General features: G+C 44.6%; 1 protein-coding gene across 2 annotated transcripts in view; it reads right to left on the bottom strand.

Annotated features, from left to right (window-relative positions):
• Positions 1 to 18427, bottom strand: part of LOC118357639 (ETS translocation variant 4-like) — a 41162-nt gene that overhangs the window by 4259 nt on the left and 18476 nt on the right. For both annotated transcript variants that reach the window (XM_035734960.2, XM_035734959.2), the window contains 6 exons: positions 12393 to 12522; positions 10454 to 10654; positions 7743 to 8140; positions 5392 to 5460; positions 4498 to 4545; positions 1390 to 1562 (listed from right to left, as the gene is read on the bottom strand). In XM_035734960.2, the coding sequence (XP_035590853.1) occupies positions 1390 to 1562; positions 4498 to 4545; positions 5392 to 5460; positions 7743 to 8140; positions 10454 to 10654; positions 12393 to 12522 (1019 nt within the window). The remainder of the gene's footprint in view (positions 1 to 1389; positions 1563 to 4497; positions 4546 to 5391; positions 5461 to 7742; positions 8141 to 10453; positions 10655 to 12392; positions 12523 to 18427) is intronic.

The raw sequence follows: 18427 nt of genomic DNA, 5'->3' as shown, positions 1-18427 counted from the left end.
TTGTAATTATGGGGTATTGTGTGTAGATGGGTGAGATTTTTTTACATCCATTTTGAATTCAGGCTGTAACAAAACTGTGGAATAAGTCAAGTGATATGAATACCTTCGGAAGGCACTGTACTACAGTTTTTTTCTTACTACAGTATTTATACTGAACAGAAATATAAATACAACATTGTTGGTCCCATGTTTCTTGATCTGAAATAAAAGATCCCAGAATTTTCCATATGCTCAAAAAGCTAATTTCTCTCAAATTTTGTGCACGCATTTCTTTACGTGTCTGTTAGTGAGCATTTCTCCTTTGCCAAGACAATCCATCTACCTGACAGGTGTGGCATATCAAGAAGCTGATTAAACAGCTTAATCATTACACAGGTGAACCTTGTGCTGGGGACACCAAAAGGAATTTAATGTTCATTTCTCTACCATAAGCCGTTTTAGAGAATTTGGCAGTATGTCCAACTGGCCTCACAAGTGCAGACCAAATGTAACCAAGCCAGCCCAGGACCTCCACATCCGGCTTCTTCACCTGCAAGATTTTCTGAGACTAGCCACCCGGACAGCTGATGAAACTGATGAGTATTTCTGTCTGTAATAACTCATTCTGGGGAATAACTCATTCTGATTGGCTGGGCCTGGTTCCCAAGTGAGTGGGCCTATGTCTTCCCAGGCCCACCCATGGCTGCACCCTTGCCCAGTCATGTGAAATCCATAGTTTAGGGCCTAATTAGTTTATTTCAATTGACTGATTTCTTTATGAACTGTAACTCCGTAAAACAATTGAAGCTGTTGCATGTTGTGTGTATTTTTATGTTCAGTAAAGTCTGTAAAGACACTACAGTGAATACTATAGTATTTAAACATAGTATACGTCTTTTTTCATGTGGGTAGTGTTTAATTTTTTTTTTTTTTAAACGAGCTTGTATTTTGGGTTCTGATGTGGTACGACAGTTGAACTAAGTTCATGAGGCGTTTCTAAGTTAAATGATTCAAGACTCAATGGGTCCATAATCATTCATTTATAAGCCCAGAAAGGAATGTAGCAACTGCAGATTGACCCTTTACATACCTCTTACGTCTGACCCTGCAACACATAGCAGGGGGAACTACTTCTGATGGTCAAGCCTATAACGTTTCTTAACAAAGAGAAAAGATCCCAAATTGGGAAATGCCATTACAAGGCACACTCCGCATGAAATACCTCTTATGTCTGTCTCTGACCTCCCAAACAAGCAAACTTAGCCTTGTTCTAACAGTTAAGCCTACTTCTAACAATTCTTTCCAAAGAGGACGTGATACATTTTGTTTTACAGTAGATATAGTTCCGCTAGAGATGCCATTACTGTCGTTCTAATTACTTTAGATTTCGACTTGTAGGTTGGGCCTTACCTCCTCAGGCTCGATGAGTTTGAACTCCATGCCGCGGCCGGTCCAGGCGATGAAGTGGGCGTTTCCCGGGTCATCCAGCAGGGCCACCAGGAACTGCCAGAGCTGCAGGGATCCCCGGCGCTGGTAGGGGGCCCCATCACGGAACACACTACCCGCCTCCTGCTTCACCTCACCTGGAGAGGAATAGGGACACCGGAGGTTGGACTAGGCTGTAGGCTCAGGCTGGTTTAAGGAAATAGGCAGCTACCATTTACATAAGACCGCTACTAACAAGCATGGTAATGTGGGCAAAGCTTGTTTACCATTACTAATAGGATATGGATAAGACTGTCATTTTGGGTTGAGTCCAATCAATGGCTGTCTTGACATGCTTAAGACACTGTAGTAACTGCAACCATGTGAGGGAGAGTTGATTATCTTGGTCAGGGTGATGGTGCATTTCCACTGAGGATTTACCCCAGTGTTTTACCCAAAATGATCCTATTTTTGGGGGGGTTTCCATCTATGCGGGCCGGTACCCGTGTCTCACTGGGTCTTCAAGGGAAGGCCCTGGGTACTTTTCAGCTTTCATTTACATAGCAGCGGCTAACTGTGAACTAACTGAACTATTTAACACCTCACAAAGCAACAGTCTTGAATGATGCGGAGGTTGTTGCTTCTGCTCGCCACAAGTCTTTAGTTTGCCACCAATGCTCCTTATAGGACACATCGCTGCACTCTATACACCTCTGTGAACTGGTCATCTCTGTATACCCATTGCAAGACCCACTGGTTGATGCCCTATCTGAGATATCTACTGCAGCCCTCATCCTCCACATACAGTGGGGCAAAAAAGTATTTAGTCAGCCACCAATTGTGCAAGTTCTCCCACTTAAAAAGATGAGAGAGGCCTGTAATTTTCATCATAGGTACATACAAATCATATTTGTATGATTTTTTATGAATTTATTTGCAAATTATGGTGGAAAATAAGTATTTGGTCAATAACAAAAGTTTATCTCAATACTTTGTTATATACCCTTTGTTGGCAATGACAGAGGTCAAACGTTTTCTGTAAGTCTTCACAAGGTTTTCACAAACTGTTGCTGGTGTTTTGGCCAATTCCTCCATGCAGATCTCCTCTAGAGCAGGGATGTTTTGGGGCTGTTGCTGGGCAACACGGACTTTCAACTCCCTCCAAAGATTTTCTATGGGGTTGAGATCTGGCCACTCCAGGACCTTGAAATGCTTCTTATGAAGCCACTCCTTCATTGCCCGGGCGGTGTGTTTGGGATCATTGTCATGCTGAAAGACCCAGCCACGTTTCATCTTCAATGCCCTTGCTGATGGTAGGCTTTGTTATTTTGGTCCCAGCTCTCTGCAGGTCATTCACCGTGTGGTTCTGGGATTTTTGCTCACCGTTCTTGTGATCATTTTGACCCCACATGGTGAGATCTTGCTTGGAGCCCCAGATCGAGGGAGATTATCAGTGGTCTTGTATGTCTTCCATTTCCTAATAATTGCTCCCACAGTTGATTTCTTCAAACCAAGCTGCTTACCTATTGCAGATTCAGTCTTCCCAGCCTGGTGCATGTCTACAATTTTGTTTCTGGTGTCCTTTGACAGCTCTTTGGTCTTGGCCATAGTGGAGTTTGGAGTGTGACTGTTTGAGGTTGTGGACATGTGTCTTTTATACTGATAACAAGTTCAAACAGGTGCCATTAATACAGGTAACGAGTGGAGGACAGAGGAGCCTCTTAAAGAAGAAGTTACAGGTCTGTGAGAGCCAGAAATCTTTCTTGTTTGTAGGTGACCAAATACTTATTTCCCACCATAATTTGCAAATAAATTAATTAAAAATCCTACAATGTGATTTTCTGGATTGTTTTTCATATTTTGTCTGATATATATGAAGTGTACCTATGATGAAAATTACAGGCCTCTCTCATCTTTTTAAGTTTGAGAACTTGCACAATTGGTGGCTGACTAAATACTTTTTTTGCCCCACTGTAGAACACCCGTTCTGCCAGTCACATTCGTTAAAGGTCCCCGAAGCACACACTGGGTTGCTCGTCTTTTCAGTTCGCTAGCGACTGGAGCTAGCGACTGGAACGAGCTGCATCCAACACTCAAACTGGACAGTTTTATCTCAATCTCTTCATTCAAAGACTGAATCATGGACACTCTTACTGACAGTTGTGGCTGCTTTGTGTGATGTATTGTTGTCTCTACCTTATTGACATCTGTGCTGTTGACTGTGCCCAATAATGTTTGCTGCATGTTTTGTGCTGCTACCACGTTGTGTTGCTACCATGCTGTGTTGTCTTGTGTTGCTGCCTTGCTGTGTTGTTGTCTTAGGTCTCTCTTTATGTAGTGTTGTTTTGTCTTTTTTTTGTATTTTTAATTCCAGCCCCCCCCATCCCCACAGGAGGCCTTTTTGGTAGGCCATCATTGTAAATAAGAATGTGTTCTTTACTGACTTGCCTGGTTAAATAAACTAAATAAAAAGTGTCACACTCCTGATGGAAACGCAGTAACACTAGAGGCAACATTAACATAAGACAGTGGTGACCCACTGGTGTGGGGGTAAGTCTAATTGGATAAGCACCGTATGTGTGGGAACTTGGGGCAAGCCGCTTGTAAGTAAATGGTGCTCTAACGCAGTGTGTTTCGCCGGTTCAACCTGTGCAGTAGCCCTCAGGCTCTCCCCTCACGTCAATCCCCCCCAGCGCACAATGGGAAACCGACTGTCACCTTGCTCTCCATGACACAGGAGCCTGATCCCTACCTCACGCACGGGGAAACAAAACCCGCTAACTCAGCTCCAACCAAGAGCCTGTCACGCAAAAAAAAAAAAAAACTCTAAAGCTTATTGTTCAGTCAGCGACACTCTATCTGATACGATTGGCACTTATAGTGTGCTGATACCAAACGGAGAGACACGTGATGTGATTGAATGGATTCTGTTCCTCTCCTATGGAGAACGGACAGTGGACACCCTCAGTGCCATCACCCATAACCATTATCTGATCTCAGTGACACCTATTGAAGTGGATTGGAGTGTGCAAGTTTTAGGCTCTGTGTCTTGAGCTGACTCCTGGACGGTCGATAGCAGGTTGTAAGGCTCACCTTCGAATTTCTCCGGAACGACGCAGGAGTCGTTTTCAAAGAGATAGCCTGTAAAACAAGACAGGTGTTATAATTAGTTCCTCAAGTTGTCCTGTGTGGCTTTAACTTGTATGCCAAATCTTGAATCACATTGTGGCAAAATGAATGAGTATGAAAACGGTGAATTCGCCCATGACACACGTTGAAGTGGTTGAGAAGAGAACACTCTTTATTGGATGTGCTTATCCACTTCAACACAAAGGAGTAGAGTACTTAGTGAGAAGGGGAGGATTCCTTCATGTAAATATCTCTTCCTTTTGTTTTCATATTTCATTTGAAGTGTTTAATACTCTGATGATCCTAAGTAATACAGTCTGTCTTGGGAATGGCTGTTCAAGGGCAGTTCCTGAGTTCTCACTTGTTTAAGAAATGATCCTGGACAATAACTAGAATGGTGTGACAAACAAAGGGAGTGAAGAGGAGGAGGAGTGTTTTTCTTTTCTCAAGGAAGAATACACAGGCTTTTTCCAGTAGAAATGTTTATCCGGAGATCCTTGAGGCAGGAAAAGGGGCCAGAGCCTCTGCCAATGGAAACATAGCGACACCTCCGGTTAGTCAATAGAAATACGGACACTGGGCCGGTTACAGCCAGTAGCAAGGCCTCATTTAAATAAATAAAAAATGGGAGAGGGAGATTCGGTGCATGTAGTATGCCCCTCCCATCTACAGTGCAATGAACCACAGACTTTTGGTAATAAGGCATGAATGTAAAAAAAAACACACACAAAAAAATGCTGCAGTCATAATGCATTATAACATTAGTCATATGTGTCTATGAAGTATCTATGAAGGGTTTATACGTGCTTCTGAACAAGTCATAATTCGTATAACCTAGTTACCAGAGTTTTTGCTTACCTTCATTGTTTTGCTGGGGGTTGGGATACCCCTCGTTGTGGTGGTACATGGAAGGACATCCAGGCACGTCTATAGGACAGAGACACAAGCATACACCTATTGCTCAAAGCAGTGTGAACTTTTTCAATGTACAGATGGGTTTTCTTCCTCAGTCTATAAATACCAGGCCAATATCCACAGGGAGAGAGAGAGTATTAATGTGCATATTTTTGGTTTGATCGCCTCTAGCCCTGCAAGGACAAAACCTTAATTTGTCATAATATCACTTGTCCTCGAAAGTATTTTTAAGCCATGAGTAAGGACCTAGTGGGGAGCAGCAGTGTAGTGTAGTACAGTGGTAGAGAATGGTGAGTCTGCGGTGTCGGCACTCTGCCCATCCACCTGGCATTAGTAATATACAGGTCAGTAACTGGACACACCCTGACAACCAGCCACACCGCAAATGGATGAGATCTTTATATGTCTATCAATCCCTAATCAAATTGTTTAATCACATTTCTATTTCCGGAAGTTGTATAAATTGAAAATCTCTCTCATCCGGGGTGGGTGGTGGATATTTCTCCTTGTTGCTAATGGTTGTGGTCCGGTTGGTGACGACCTGGTCTCATCTCATACACAGTATAGTGTATGTGTGCCTGTGTGAGTGAGTGCATGCGCATGCATCAGTGTGTTTGTTTGTATGAGTGGCTGAAGGGCAAGAGCAGGCACAAGTGGGTGAAGCTCTAGTCTCCTGCACCTCAGCAGTGTGGTGAGTTTGGTGACTCACTCCTGGGGAATTCAGTTGCAGTGCTGTGGCTCTGATAAGATGTCACTGGGGGAAATCAGACTCTTCATTCCCGGGCCAGCACTCTATCACACTGTAAATAATATCACTGCCAGCCAGTGATGGGGAGATTTGAGGCGATAGCACCAGTGTCAATTGTGTGCTGGCTGGTGTAGCTAGCTTGACGTTATTTTACGAAACGTAAATGTGAAAAAGACTTTATTCGCAAGCCTGAACCACATAACTGCCTAAGGCCTAGTGGCGCACTTATCTATCATTTTGATTTGATTTGGTCATATTAGGACTATGAGGTCCTTGTAATAGAATTTCTGAACAGGCAAAATAGCTGGCCAGCTCTTATTTGTGGCACAACACTCAGGCAGGCCCACCAGCCCCCTCAAACTCCTCCTCCTACCAACAGAGTCCAGTTTATCCACAGACGTCCTTTTTTTTCTACCAGATTCCTTCAAGCACCAAGTTGAGCACTATCCCGGCTTCTATCAAAACATTAAAAAGTCAAAAGAATTTCAATCGTCGGTCTTATTGTATTGAGATGTATGCTGGTTTCAGCGCTGGGAGGCTCACGTTGTAGCTGTGTTTGTCCACTGTGCCCATAAGACCCAAGGGAAACACAACAAAGACAGCTCTGCTCCCAGTTGACTGTCACTTATATGCACAACATCCATACGCCGTATGTCCCTTGCATTTCCAGCCCTTGTGTTTGCATCCTAGCACTGCTGAAAGGGAACCGCCAGGGCTTTGGGGCGGTGCTGTGGTGGTAGGGCTGGTTCTCAGTTTGTTGTTGCCAAGGCCCATAGCTACCCCCACCCTCTCCTTCCCCCTCCCCTCCCCTCCACATCCCAGCCAGTGAGAGGTTCGGGTTACTGCGGCCACGCTCATTTTTCCATTATGAGTTCATCTGCCTGCAGAAAGAAAGCCGCTGTTGCAACCCAACACCCCAGAGTGCTCCACTGGGGACTCTAGTCTTTCCAGTGCCCTCCATTTTCTCAATGAAATTCCTCTGCCTTCCTTTCGGTGAGACGAGCGAGCGGCGAGAGGGAGTTGGGAGGAGTGTAGAGGAGGAGAAAAAAACGAATTACAGACAAGAGTCGAGACCTTTTTTGCAAAGTGTCAGGGAGTTGAAAGGAGGAGTTTGGAGGTAGGGAGGGGGTAGGGAAAAGTCTGTTGTAGATATAGAAGTGTCTGCTTTTGGACATTTTGTTCTAAGGTTAGCCATACACAGGTTGGCTCAAAGGAACTTTTGTAGGACCGAGAGCAAAAAAAGTACCAAAGCAATATGTACATAACATTTCAATGTGTAGGTAATTGGGTTGTATACATCCTACGTCCTACAGAAGGCCTACGTGTTCTTTTGAGTGACATAGGATTAGTTTGGGTATGTTTTGCAGTGTTCGGTGTGTTGTGATTTGTCAGGGAGGAATGATGCTCAGTGACTTCCATTAGAGATTAGCTTCTCTCCAAAAAAAAAACAGACTATTTATACTAAAGGGATTGCTGCCATTCAAAACATTCTCATACTGTATCTCTGTCATTCTGCTCTCGGGCTCACCATGATTGAATTACTCACCAGGCTCATAGGTGTAGTCAGTTGGCTCCTGCTTCACCATCATGTGGGCAGGGGGGAACCTGTGAGGATGGGGGTGGGAGTTTTGGGGTTGGTGAGGTAGGTGCCTTGATCCATGCCCTGGCCCAGGCCCGTGTCCTTGTCCTGCCATGTGGGCTGCCCTCTCATACAGAGGGTCCAGATACTCCTGCTTGAAGCTCTGCTGCAGGTAGGGCAGACAGGGTTCTGAGTGCTGCCGATGGTAGCCACCCCCGCCACCACCACCACCTCCACCCGGTCCTCCACCTCCTCCTCCACCGCCACCACCTCCGGCTGGGGCAGCGTGCATTCGCTGGAAGGCCTGCCCTTGGGGGGGGAACCCTTGGGGGCTCATGTCTGCTGAGGGGGCCTGATACCTGGAACTGAGAGAAGGGAAGAGAGGGCAATGAAAAACTATCAGTATCAAATCAAACTTTATTTGTCACATGTGCCATATACAACACCGTGAAATGCTTACTTACAAGCCCTTAACCAACAATGTAGTTCAAGAAAGAGTTAAGAAAATATTTACCAAATAAGCTAAAGTAAAAAATAATTAAAAAATAACACAATAAAATAACAATAACGAGGCTATATACAGGGAGTACCAGTACCGAGTCAATGTGCGGGGGTACAGGTTAGTCAAAGTAATTTGTACATGTAGGTAGGGGTAAAGTGACTATGCATAGGTAATAAACAGTGAGTAGCAGTAGTGTAAACACAAATGGGTGGGTGGGGGGTCAATGTATATAGTCTGGGTGGCTATTTGATTAATTGTTCAGCAGTCTTATGGCTTGGGGGTAGAAGCTGTTAAGGAGCCTTTTGGCGCTCTGGTACCGCTTGCCGTGCGGTAGCAGAGAGAAGAGTCTATGACTTCGGTGACTGGAGTCTTTGACCATTTTTTGGTCTTTCCTCTGACACTGCCTAGGATATAGGTCCTGGATGGCAGGAAACTTGGCCCCAGTGATGTACTGGGCCGTACACACTACCCTCTGTAGCGCCTTACGGTCAGATGCCGAGCAGTTGCCATACCAGGCGGTGATGCAACCGGTCCGGATGCTCTCGATGGTACAGCTGTAGAACTTTTTGAGGATCTGGGACCCATGCCAAAACTTTTCAGTCTCCTGAGGGGGAAACGCAACCACGAGCTGTGTTGTCGTGCCCTCTTCACGACTGTCTTGGTGTGTTTGGGGGATGAAAGTTCATTGGTGATGTAGACACCAAGGAACTTGAAACTCTCGACTCGCTCCACTACAACCCCGTCGATGTTAATGGGGGCTTGTTCGGCCCACCTTTTCCTGCAGTCCACGATCAGCTCCATTGTCTTGCTCATATTGAGAGTGGTTGTTGTCCTGGCACCACACTGCCAGGTCTCTGACATCCTCCCTATAGGCTGTCTCATCGCTGTCGGTAATCAGGCTACCACTGTTGTGTCATCAGCAAACGTAATGATAGATTTGGAGTTGTGTTTGGCGACGCAGTTGTGGGTGAACAGGGAGTACAGGAGGGGACTAAGCACACACCCCTGAGGGGCACCAGTGCTGAGGATTAGTGTGGCAAATGTGTTGTTGCCTACCCTTACCACCTGGGGGTGGCCCGTCAGGGAGTCCTGAATCCAGTTGCAGAGGAAGGTGTTTAGTCCCAGGGTCCTTAGCTTAGTGATGAGTTTGTGAGCACTAAGCTAAGGGGTTTGTGTTGAACGCTGAGCTGTTCCTTTTTTCCAGGTGGGAAAGGCCAGTGTGGAGTGCGATTGAGATTGCGTCATCTGTGGATCTGTTAGGGAGGTATGCAAATTGGAGTGGGTCTAGTGTATCTGGGATAATGCTGTTGATGTGAGCCATGATGTGAGTGCTTCAGGACGGTAATCATTTAGGCAGGTTACCTTTGCTACCTTGGGCACAGGGACTATGGTGGTCTGCTTGAAACATGTTGGTATTAAAGACTCTGTCAGGGAGAGGTTGAAAATGGCAGTGAAGACACTTGCCAGTTGGTCCATGCATGCTTGGTAATCCATCTGGCCCCGCGGTTTTGTGAATGTTGACCTGTTTATTAAAGGTATTGCTCACATCGGCTACCGAGAGCGTTATCACACAGTCGTCCGGAACAGCTGGTGCTCTCATGCATACTTTAGTGTTTGCTTGCATTGAAGCGAGCATAACATGTATTTAACTCATCTGGTAGGCTCGCGTCACTGGCAGCTCACGGCTGGGTTTCCCTTTGTAGTCTGCAAAAGTTTTCAAGCACTGCTACATCCGACAAGCGTCAGAGCCGGTGTAGTATGATTCAATCTTAATCCTGTATTGATGCTTTGCCTGTTTGACGGTTTGTCTGAGGGCGTAGCGGGATTTCTTATAAGTGTCTGGATTAGTGTCCTGCTCCTTGAAATCGGCTGCTCTAGCCTTTAGCTCGATGCGGATGTTGCCTGTAATCCATGGCTTCTGGTTGGGATATGTACGTATGGTCACTGTGGGGACGACGTTGTCATTGCCCTTATTGATGCACTTATTGATGAAGCCGATGACTGAGGTGGTATTCTCCTCAATGCCATTGGATGATGGTAGCTAGCAAAACAGTCTTGTAGCGTAGCATCCGTGTCAAAAGCACATTATTACCCACCAAAGCACATTGTCACCCACCAAAGGCATGCACTTTTTTGGCACAAGTTTAAGTATTTCATACAGTACAGGGGGTAATACCTGGTGTTCATGGGGTAGTTGTTGTGGCTGGGCAGTGGCTGGGAGGCAGCAGGGTGGTTCATGTTGTAGGCCATGTTGTCAGGCCTTCCACCAGCGCCTCCGACTTGCTTGGGGGAGTAATGGTGCTGCATGGGGGACATGGGTGTCCCTTGGGTGCAGGAGCTCTTATTTGGTCCTGGAGCCCTCTTCTGCTCGTAGGCACTGGAAAAAACACACACAAACATGGTTTATGAATCCCAATGTGGTTTATGAGCACTACCATGGCATCAGTAGTAGGCCCTAGCAATAATAATACAGGTCATTAAGCCAAACTGGGCTTATGGAGGATGGCTGTTTTGTAGATACTGGCGTTGTGGTCAATAGCTTGTGGTCTAGTCACTCTCTTTGCCGCACTGACTTATGCCTGATAATTGACTGAAATTGGATGACTAGTGACTTGCTATGGACCGTCTAACTCTAAAATGTTTGTAAACGGGCCATAATTAGTCTTGCCACTGTAGAGTACACAGCTATGTGAACCCTTTGGATTTTTGCATAAATTGGTCATCAAATTTGATCTGATCTTCATCTAAGTCACAACAATAGACAAACATAGTGTGCTTAAACTAATAACACACACATAATTGTATTTTTCTTGTCTATATTGAGTACATCATTTAAACATTTACAGTGCAGGGTGGGAAAAGTTTGTGAACCCTTTGATTTAATAACTGGTTGACCCTCCTTTGGCAGCAATAAACTCAACCAAACATTTTCTGTAGCTGCGGATCAGGCCTGTACAGCAATCAGGAGGAATTTTGGACCATTCATCTTTACAAAACTGTTTCAGTTCAGCAATATTCTTAGGATGTCTCGTGTGAACCGCTCTCGAGGTCATGCCACAGCATTTTAAATCAGGTTGCGGTTAGGACTCTGACTGGGCCACTCCAGAAGGCACATTTTCTTCTGTTGAAAGGCCCTGCAGCCCTAAACCATAATACTCCCTCCACCATACTTTACAGTTGGGATAAGGTTTTGATGTTGGTGTGCTGTGCCTTTTTTTCTCCACACATAGTGTCGTGTGTTTCTTCCTTCCAAACAACTCAACTGTAGTTTCATCTGTCCACAGAATATGTTGCCAGTAGCGCTGTGGAACATCCAGGTGCTCTTTTGCGAACTTCAGACGTGCAGCAATAGTTTTTTTGGACAGCAGTGGCTTCTTCCGTGGTGTCCTTCCATGAACACCATTCTTATTTAGTGTTTTACGTATCTTAGACTCATCAACAGAGATGTTAGCATGTTCCAGAGATTTCTGTAACTCCTTTTAGCTGACACTCTAGGATTCTACTTAACCTCATTGAGAATTCTGCTCTGTGCTCTTGAAGCCACTCCTAGGGAGAGTAGCAACAGCGCTGAACTTTCTCCATTTATAGACAATTTGTCTTACCGTGGACTGATGAACATCAAGTCTTCTAGAGATACTTTTGTAACACTTTACAGCTTTATGCAAGTCAACAATTCTTCATCTTAGGTCTTCTGAGTTCTCTTTTGTTCGAGGCATGGTTCACATCAGGCAATGCTTCTTGTGAATAGCAAACTCAAATGTTGTGAGTGTTTTTTATAGGGCAGGGCAGCTCTAACCAACATCTCCAATCTCGTCTCATTGATTGGACTCCAAGTTAGCTGACTCCTGACTCCAATTAGCTTTTGTAAAGGTCATTAGCATAGGGGTTAACATACTTTTCCCAACCTACACTGTGAATGTTTAAATGATGTATTCAACAATAGACAAGAAAACTATAATAATGTGTGTGCTATTAGATTATGCACACTGTGTTTGTCTGTTGTTGTGACTTGGATGAAGATCAGATCAAATGTGATGACTAATTTATGCAGAAATCCAGGTCATTCCAAAGGGTTCACATACTTTTTCTTGCCACCGTTGTGCTGACATGGGTACCTGGCATAAGGGCACTGCTCTCCATTGGGGTAGGTGAAGGTCTGCTTGTGGCTACAGGATTGGCTGGGGTCGGAACCTGGGCTCTGTGGCTCCTTCTTGATGGTGACTGGCGGGCTGTGGAATGCCACTGCTGTAGAAGAAACAGAGACCCGAAAAGGAGGTTGGCGCACATGGATCATTTTCTTTTCCCCCTCTGTGGTGTTGTCAAGCTCAAAGGCTAAGCAAATACTCCTGATCCACACAGGAATCTCTAATACGGAGCCAGAACACTCAAGTGACAGTCAACTGAAAACAAGGGACGCAGACAGACACATCTAAACACACGTATAACATGTGCGTACACACATTCCTGCAGTTCATTTGGAAGCCGTTGGTGTCCTCGCCCACTTTCTGTCCTCTCCTCCAGACACAACACCAGCCATAACATCCTATGTACCAACACAAAGTCAGGCCAAACCTAAAACAACGACACTGGCCAAGACACTGTCTTTAGACGAGCAAAAGGCAATGTAACACTTTGGTCAGCATGATGTTTGACTGAGACGTAATACATTCTTTATTTCCTTGGCAGACAATGTTATATCATTTTTGGTATTTCAGTTAAGAACGTTCTTTTCCAAAGGGAAATGGCTAGATACAAATGTTTTGTCTTGGTTTAGTTCTTCGTTTGCAAACGTTCTGAGCTGTTTGTTAGACGCTTCTTTTCTGCACAGTCTATATTTCTTTTCGTGTCCAATCCAAACTCCACCTAAGATGTCTACTGTCTATCAAGCTCCTCTCTTGGTGAGGACCTTTGTCTAAAAGGCCACACAAATCACCAAAAGTGGGGCTTCAAACTGTGCCGAGAATGTGTTTATTATGTGAGGGGAGGTTTTCACCGACTGTACAGCACAGGATGTTTTTCTGGCCCTGAGAGGGTAAACAGCAGCAGCTGTGCACTTCCAGCTGGTGTGTGTGTGTGTGTGTGTGTGTGTGTGTGTGTGTGTGTGTGTGTGTGTGTGTGTGTGTGTGTGTGTGTGTGTGTGTGTGTGTGTGCGTGCGCGTGCGTGTGTGTGTGTGCGCACTGTGTGTGACTGCAGTGGGTGTGGTGCTGACAGAACAGGCCCCGCTGAAACCCGAGACCAGGTAATTACGTACTGTCTGTATCCCATTCACAAAAAGGGAGGAGAAAAAATGCAGCGACTGACTGTAAAAGGCTGCGAAAGGAACTTCTACAGCTATTCAAAGAGAGCAACACAGTAGAATAGAAGGCTAGAGAGGAATGGAGAGGAATGGAGAGAGGCCAAAAGAAAGAGACAATCGGGGAGAAATGTAGACAGAAAGAAAGAGACTGAGAAAGAGAGAGAGAAAGCGACACACAGAAAGGCAGGCAGGCAGACAGACAGAAAGACAAAAAGCCAGGCAGGCAGACAGACAGAAAGAAAGACAAAAAGACAGGCAGGCAGACAGACAGAAAGAAAGATAAAAAGCCAGGCAGGCAGACAGACAGAAAGAAAGACAAAAAGACAGGCAGGCAGACAGACAGAAAGAAAGACAAAAAGACAGGCAGACAGAAAGAAAGACAAAAAGACAGGCAGACAGAAAGAAAGACAAAAAGACAGGCAGGCAGGCAGACAGACAGAAAGAAAGACAAAAAGACAGGCAGACAGACAGAAAGAAAGACAAAAAGACAGGCAGGCAGACAGACAGAAAGACAGACAGCTGGTAGAACAGAGGAAATCCTATTATTTTAGTCTCCCCTCCTTGACAAACCCGGGCAGGTGAGGAAGTGTTGGCTTTAGAGTGCGATCAGAAAGGATTAGAAAGTATTTACCCAGATTTCCCACACAGACACATTAAGATTGCAGCACTCCAAATCCCTCTGCTCTCTTCACTTCTCTTAATACCCAGGGCGGCACATGACTGACTTTCGAATACGTCTATGAGAGTGTGGGATGTGTGTTGCCTCATATACTGACCCTCTCACTTTGTGCCACACTCATGAATGGCAAAGAATCCATGGTGTGTAGTGTGTACTGTAAACAAGTCCAGCCACAATGCAGCCCACGTGGAGCAGCTAATATGATTGGCAGACATATTGCCTTTTGATGTGGCCCCACTTCTGAGGACAGCCTCAGAACATGTTTAATTTCAGAACCTGCATACTTCTCCGAACAGCATCAAGCCAAGAGCATGGGTCACTGTTTGAGAATGAAGCACAGCACTGTTCAATGGTGAATTGGTGGAGATTTGTCTGTCAGGATCTACAATATTAATTGCTCTTGTAAATGAGCACGGGATGGCTGTGAGTGTGTGTGATTGCTGCTGTTGTTGTCTGGCACGCTTCCTCAATTAGCAGAAGTTGGCTGACTTCCCCGTTAACGAAGCCCTAATGGATCAAATGATTTATCAAGCCCAGGATCAAAGGATGGGAGACATTGGATTAGTCTCCATCCCTTGATGCCTATAGAAATATCCCAAAATTTGAGCATATGAATTGTTTCAGTTGTATTTGATATCTTCTCTGGCCTGGCACCGCAATGGTGGCACCAGCTTCCCCCTGAAGCTAGGACAGCAGAGTCCCTGCCCAAAACTTCTGAAACTCGACCTCTCCAAAGAGTATCTTAAATGAATGACACGACAGAAAAATTATGATTTATTTCAAATAGAAAAAGGTTGATTCCTAAAATGTGCGGTTTGAAAACGGTTTAAACAAATGATGGTTTTACAAATCTTGGAAAAAACGTACATTATTGAGGTTAATCCAGTTCAAATTATATCAAATTTGCCGCCAAAGTTTATAAAGTAGTGGCAATCATATAAACAGTTTGGACAGCATTGCCCTTCCCTGCTGGTTTCATTTTGGGACATTTGACCCCAGTTTACAGGCTCCGGTTTCTCTCTCTACAGCCCTGTTTAGTAGTTGCATCAATTTTTCTCCAAGATCCTCATATTTTACTTCAAGGAGGTTTTTTTCTAAGGAGGTGTGAACATAATGTACTGTATAATGGCCTAGAGAAGTGTTCAGTTAAAGCAGAGAGGGGATGCGTGTGTCCTCTCTTAATATTTGAAACACAAGGTGAAAGTTAAACATTTTTTCATCTTGTGTTTCCTCCTCTTTCTGATTAGTTTTTTTTCCCCTTCCAACCTTTCGATTTATGCTTTCTCTTCGTGTCTCACCATTCACTCTCATTCTGACTACCCCTGTAGGTTGGGGTGGGGGGTGGAGGGAGGAGCAGGAGGACTTTACATATGTAAATGGTGAAAGCCTTGGGGGAGGATGCAGGGTGAAAGGTGATGGTCATGGTTGAGTGCTTCAGGAAGTGGCAGGATTATTATGGAAGGGGGGCACTATTCAGTCAACACCCACCACAAACAAAATGTCAGGACCGAAGACCTCCAACCCCTTCAACACTCCACCACACCCCCTCCCCGCCCTCACAAAAGGGTGCTCAGCTGGAACACATGGGGGTACTAATAGGAACTTCTCAGGACTGAGGAGCCGCCCGAAGCTCGTCTGAAATGGGACATAGCTCTGAGGCTTAAGACAGGAAGTGCTAAAGAAATACCTAGTCATAGCCATGCTACTACATTGTGTAACGCAAAGAGGAATTCAGGGTTCAGAGTGTTGCATCATCAAGAGACTTCAAGTTGAAAACGTAAAGTATCAAGAAAGAATAAAAGAAATAGGGTATCGATCTCGTCTCACTATCCTCGTGTGATCTTCAGTTTGTTCAGGATTCCAATCATAGCTTGGTAGCTAATGGCAATGATCAAACAAGTGGCAGCCAGGATTGAATGCCAGGTAGGAAACTCCCCTCCCCTGTAAACTTCTCCGTTTATTTTATACAGAGCATTTCCTACCATTAAAGGTTCTCCTCTAGGGGAATTTAAACCTGAAGTGAGAGAGGATCTGGAGAACTTTACATTGGGGTGTTTATCTCTAGGATGGGAAGTCTCTGGAAGTCTGCAGGCCGTGACAGCTTCTGTACCCGCCAGCCAGCCAGTGAGCTTCCCAGTGATTCTGGTTCAGGGCCGATTCCAGGCACAAGCGACAGAAGCGGTCACCCCCCTAGGGCCCCCCAAAACTCAACTTACTGTTGAGAGTTAGAATAGTAGAATACACAAGTTCGACATTTGGTTGTGCACCAGTAGTCAGCAATGCCAGTCACTGGAAGTCACTCAATTAGCCATTTTAGCTAACAATTTTTAGATTGGTAAATTAGTCTAGCCAGCTATCTAAACTTGCTGCAATCATGGCTGAATACCGACTGGTCACATGCCCAGGGGCCCTGACCTCTAGGGAGCCACTATTGATTTGTTTAGTCCCTCTCACCTAAATATAATTAACATGGTATAAGTCATGGTAAAATGTGTAGAATTGCAGGAAATTACTTTAAAAACATTTGTATTTTCACCGTCAAGGGGGGCACTAAAATGTTTGGCCCACGGTGTGGGGGAGGGGGGCAATGTCAAATAGGGTGAATAGTATTGCAAACTACTGCCATAGGTAAACCATGAGAATGATTGTAGGTGTATTTCAACTGTCACAGGACTTTTCCTTGAATGTTAATGATATGGCATTTCTTGCATTTAGTGCATGACTCTTTCTAAAAAGCCAGAGAGAGAGAGAGAGAGAGAGACCTGGTCCCCCACTGGCCAATTGATCCCAACGTTGACAGATCAATAAAAACAACAAGGATTATAATATCACAATGGCTCTAAAGGTTTTGAAAGGAACTAAATGGATTTCTGAGATATGTTATATAGCATTCTTCTCTCTGACTTTGTGGACTGGCTCAACAATAGTTTTATATGTTATGATGGCAAAGGTGAAAATATATCAACATATGCTGCTTCACCTACACCTAATTCTGGCACCTTTTTTGTTGAAGTGATTCTTACCTTCAACTTGGGCTTGTTGCCACTGCTGTAACTTTCAACCCTATCAAGTACAGAATAATGGCACTCAATTTCACTCCCTGTAAACATTTAGGTGAAATTTAAACGCTGACATTTTAATTCCAAGTATGTTGGCCCACACATTGAAAGTACTGTGTGTATAATGTATACTGAACAAAAATATAAATCGCAACATGCAACAATTTCAAAGATTTGACTGAGATACAGTTTATATAAGTAAATCAGTCAATTGAAACACATTCATTAGGCCCTAATCTATGGATTGCACTTGACTGGGAATATAGATAAACATCTATTGGTCACAGATAGATAAAAAAGAAAAATAGGGTCGTGGGTCAGAAAACCAGTCATATCTTGTGTGACTACCATTTGTTTCATTCAGGGCAACACATTTATTTCCCATAGAGTTGATCAGGCTGTTGATTGTGGCCTTGTGGATTGTTGTCCCACTCCTCTTCAATAGCTGTGTGAAGTTGGTGGAACATACTGTTGTACACATCAATCCAGAGCATCCTAAACATGCTCAATAGGTCTGGTGAGTATGCAGGCCATGGAAGAACTTGGACATTTTCAGCTTCCAGGAATTGTGTACAGATCCTTGCAACATGGGGCTGTGCATTATCAAGCTGAAACATGTGGTGATGGCAGAGGATGAATGGCATAGTATCTCGTCACGGTATCTCTAAGCATTCAAATTGCCATCGATAAGATGCAATTGTGTTCATTTTCTGTAGCTTATGCCTGCCTATACTATGACCCCACCCCTGCCATGGTGGGGCACTCTGTTCACAAAGCTGACATCATCAAACCTCTCACCCACACAATGACATACACGTTGTCTGCGGTTGTGAGACCTGTTGGACGTACTGCCAAATTCTCTAAAACGACATTGGAAGCGGCTTATGGTAGAGAAATCAACATTCAGTTTTCTGGCAACAGCTCTGGTGGACATTCCTGCGGTCAGCATGCCAATTGCACTCTCCCTCAAAACTTGAAACATCTGTGTCATTGTGTTGTGTGACAAAACTGCACATTTCAGAATGGCCTGTTATTGTCCCCAGAACAAGGTGCATCTGTGTAATGATCATGTTGTTTAATCAGCTTCTTGATATGCCACACCTGTCAGGTGGATG

Source organism: Oncorhynchus keta, chromosome 24 (assembly GCF_023373465.1).
Source record: "Oncorhynchus keta strain PuntledgeMale-10-30-2019 chromosome 24, Oket_V2, whole genome shotgun sequence".
NCBI classification, from domain to species: Eukaryota; Metazoa; Chordata; class Actinopteri; order Salmoniformes; family Salmonidae; genus Oncorhynchus; species Oncorhynchus keta.
This window is presented reverse-complemented; position numbering and strand designations above follow the sequence as displayed.